The 1,426-nt window shown below is 43.0% G+C and overlaps 2 protein-coding genes across 2 annotated transcripts in view; both read left to right on the top strand.

Moving 5' to 3' along the window:
- Pmar_PMAR010009 (M protein, serotype 49 precursor, putative) overlaps positions 1-431 on the top strand; it is a gene marked incomplete at both ends in the record, with an annotated part of 6,542 nt that extends 6,111 nt beyond the window's left edge. Inside the window, 2 exons of the mRNA XM_002788406.1 lie at positions 53-136; positions 288-431. Coding sequence (XP_002788452.1) covers positions 53-136; positions 288-431 — 228 coding nt within the window. The remainder of the gene's footprint in view (positions 1-52; positions 137-287) is intronic.
- Positions 432-1,184: 753 nt separating this feature from the next.
- Pmar_PMAR010008 (myst histone acetyltransferase, putative) overlaps positions 1,185-1,426 on the top strand; it is a gene marked incomplete at both ends in the record, with an annotated part of 2,371 nt that continues 2,129 nt past the window's right edge. Inside the window, one exon of the mRNA XM_002788405.1 lies at positions 1,185-1,232. Coding sequence (XP_002788451.1) covers positions 1,185-1,232 — 48 coding nt within the window. The remainder of the gene's footprint in view (positions 1,233-1,426) is intronic.

Below are 1,426 nucleotides of genomic sequence, written 5' to 3'. Positions count from 1 at the left end.
GTTCTAATAGGACTTCTTACTTTTTTCGAGAAGAATTATGAGTATTTTTCAGGATCTTGATAAGGAGATGCTCACAGCGAAGATTCGTCTGTTGGAGGAGAGGTTGAATGATAAGAAAGCTGTTTTGGTGGAAAAAGTGAGTGAACGTACTTGGGAGAAGTTTGCGGACATTTGCGAAGCAGAAGTCTGCATTGACTGTGCGTTGACACTTTTTCTTCAAAAAGGCGCGACTGATTGTCCCGAAAATTTATGTAGTGATGTGATTGTGGAAATTTCGTTCCCCTTAGTTTTATTTAAAAATCTCTAACTGTGGGGAGGTGGAGCCTCCCCAATTCTCCATGCCTTCGGTGATGTGCTTTGCCGACGTTTTCTGGTCGAAGAAGTTTGGCTTCGAGATCGTATTCTGCTTAACATCAATTGATGTGGATTGAGATGTTGAGAAGCACTGGTATAGCTGTGTTGGCTAAGGAGGAGGGCCAGCAATCGAAAGGCCTCCGGTTCGATTCCACGGCCTGGACTTGATAGTCCACCAGTCCCCGCATTTTCCCTCGTAGAGTAGGTACGAGGTAGTAGTGTGCCTCGTACCTTAATGAATATTGTGAGTGTCCCGCACAGCGCTCAATGTTCTTGATGGCTACCGTTGACCGAGGGATGTCTTTGAGGTTAACCATCCCGTACTGCCACCTCATCGTCTAGTGGTCGTTCCCGAGCATCTTTACGTTGATGCTTCTGGTTACTTCTATCACCTTGGATGTATGCATGGCGATATTCATGTACGCATACTCGAGCGTATGAACAGCATAATTATATCAAGTTATTCCCGTGATAGTTATGTTATCGCACGAGCAGATTCGGCGACGTACATTGGAAACATTCCGTACTGTTCGTGGTGGTTTAGATGCGTTTTTATGTATATTATGCAGGGGTTCATTAAGGGGCCGAATGTTGGAGGAGTGTATTGAGTTGGAGTATGAGATAGACTGATGCATCGCAGAGGGATGTGCCATATTGAATCCCGGTTGTTCTCCGGTATCGCGGTACCGGTTCGGGTGGCAAAACGCCTCGAGGTTTTATCAAGGAGAGCACAGCCAAGAAGAAACGGTTGTTGATAATGATGATATTGATAATGAATTAGTGTCACCATGGTATGAGCTGAATAGTTATGGGCTAATAGTAAACTGATGATGAACTGCTTGATGGAGAATGAGGTTTGGTTATGGCTTGCCGTCTATGTAATTATCGGCGGAGGAAAGAATAGTGGAAATATGTATGCAACGAATGCTACTACTATTTATGATTGTTTGTTTTATCGTCTTTTGTTGTGGCGGAAATCATGGTGAATTTTTGAATTTGAAAAAAAATAAATTTCTATATTGAGAATATTTGTATTACATGGTTTACGATCTCAGAATATGGTGCTGGAGGA

This window comes from Perkinsus marinus (assembly GCF_000006405.1).
Source record: "Perkinsus marinus ATCC 50983 genomic scaffold scf_1104296928128, whole genome shotgun sequence".
Lineage (NCBI taxonomy): Eukaryota > Perkinsozoa > Perkinsida > Perkinsidae > Perkinsus > Perkinsus marinus.
The sequence above is the reverse complement of the archived record's forward strand: the minus strand, read 5'-3'. Positions and strand labels throughout refer to the sequence as shown.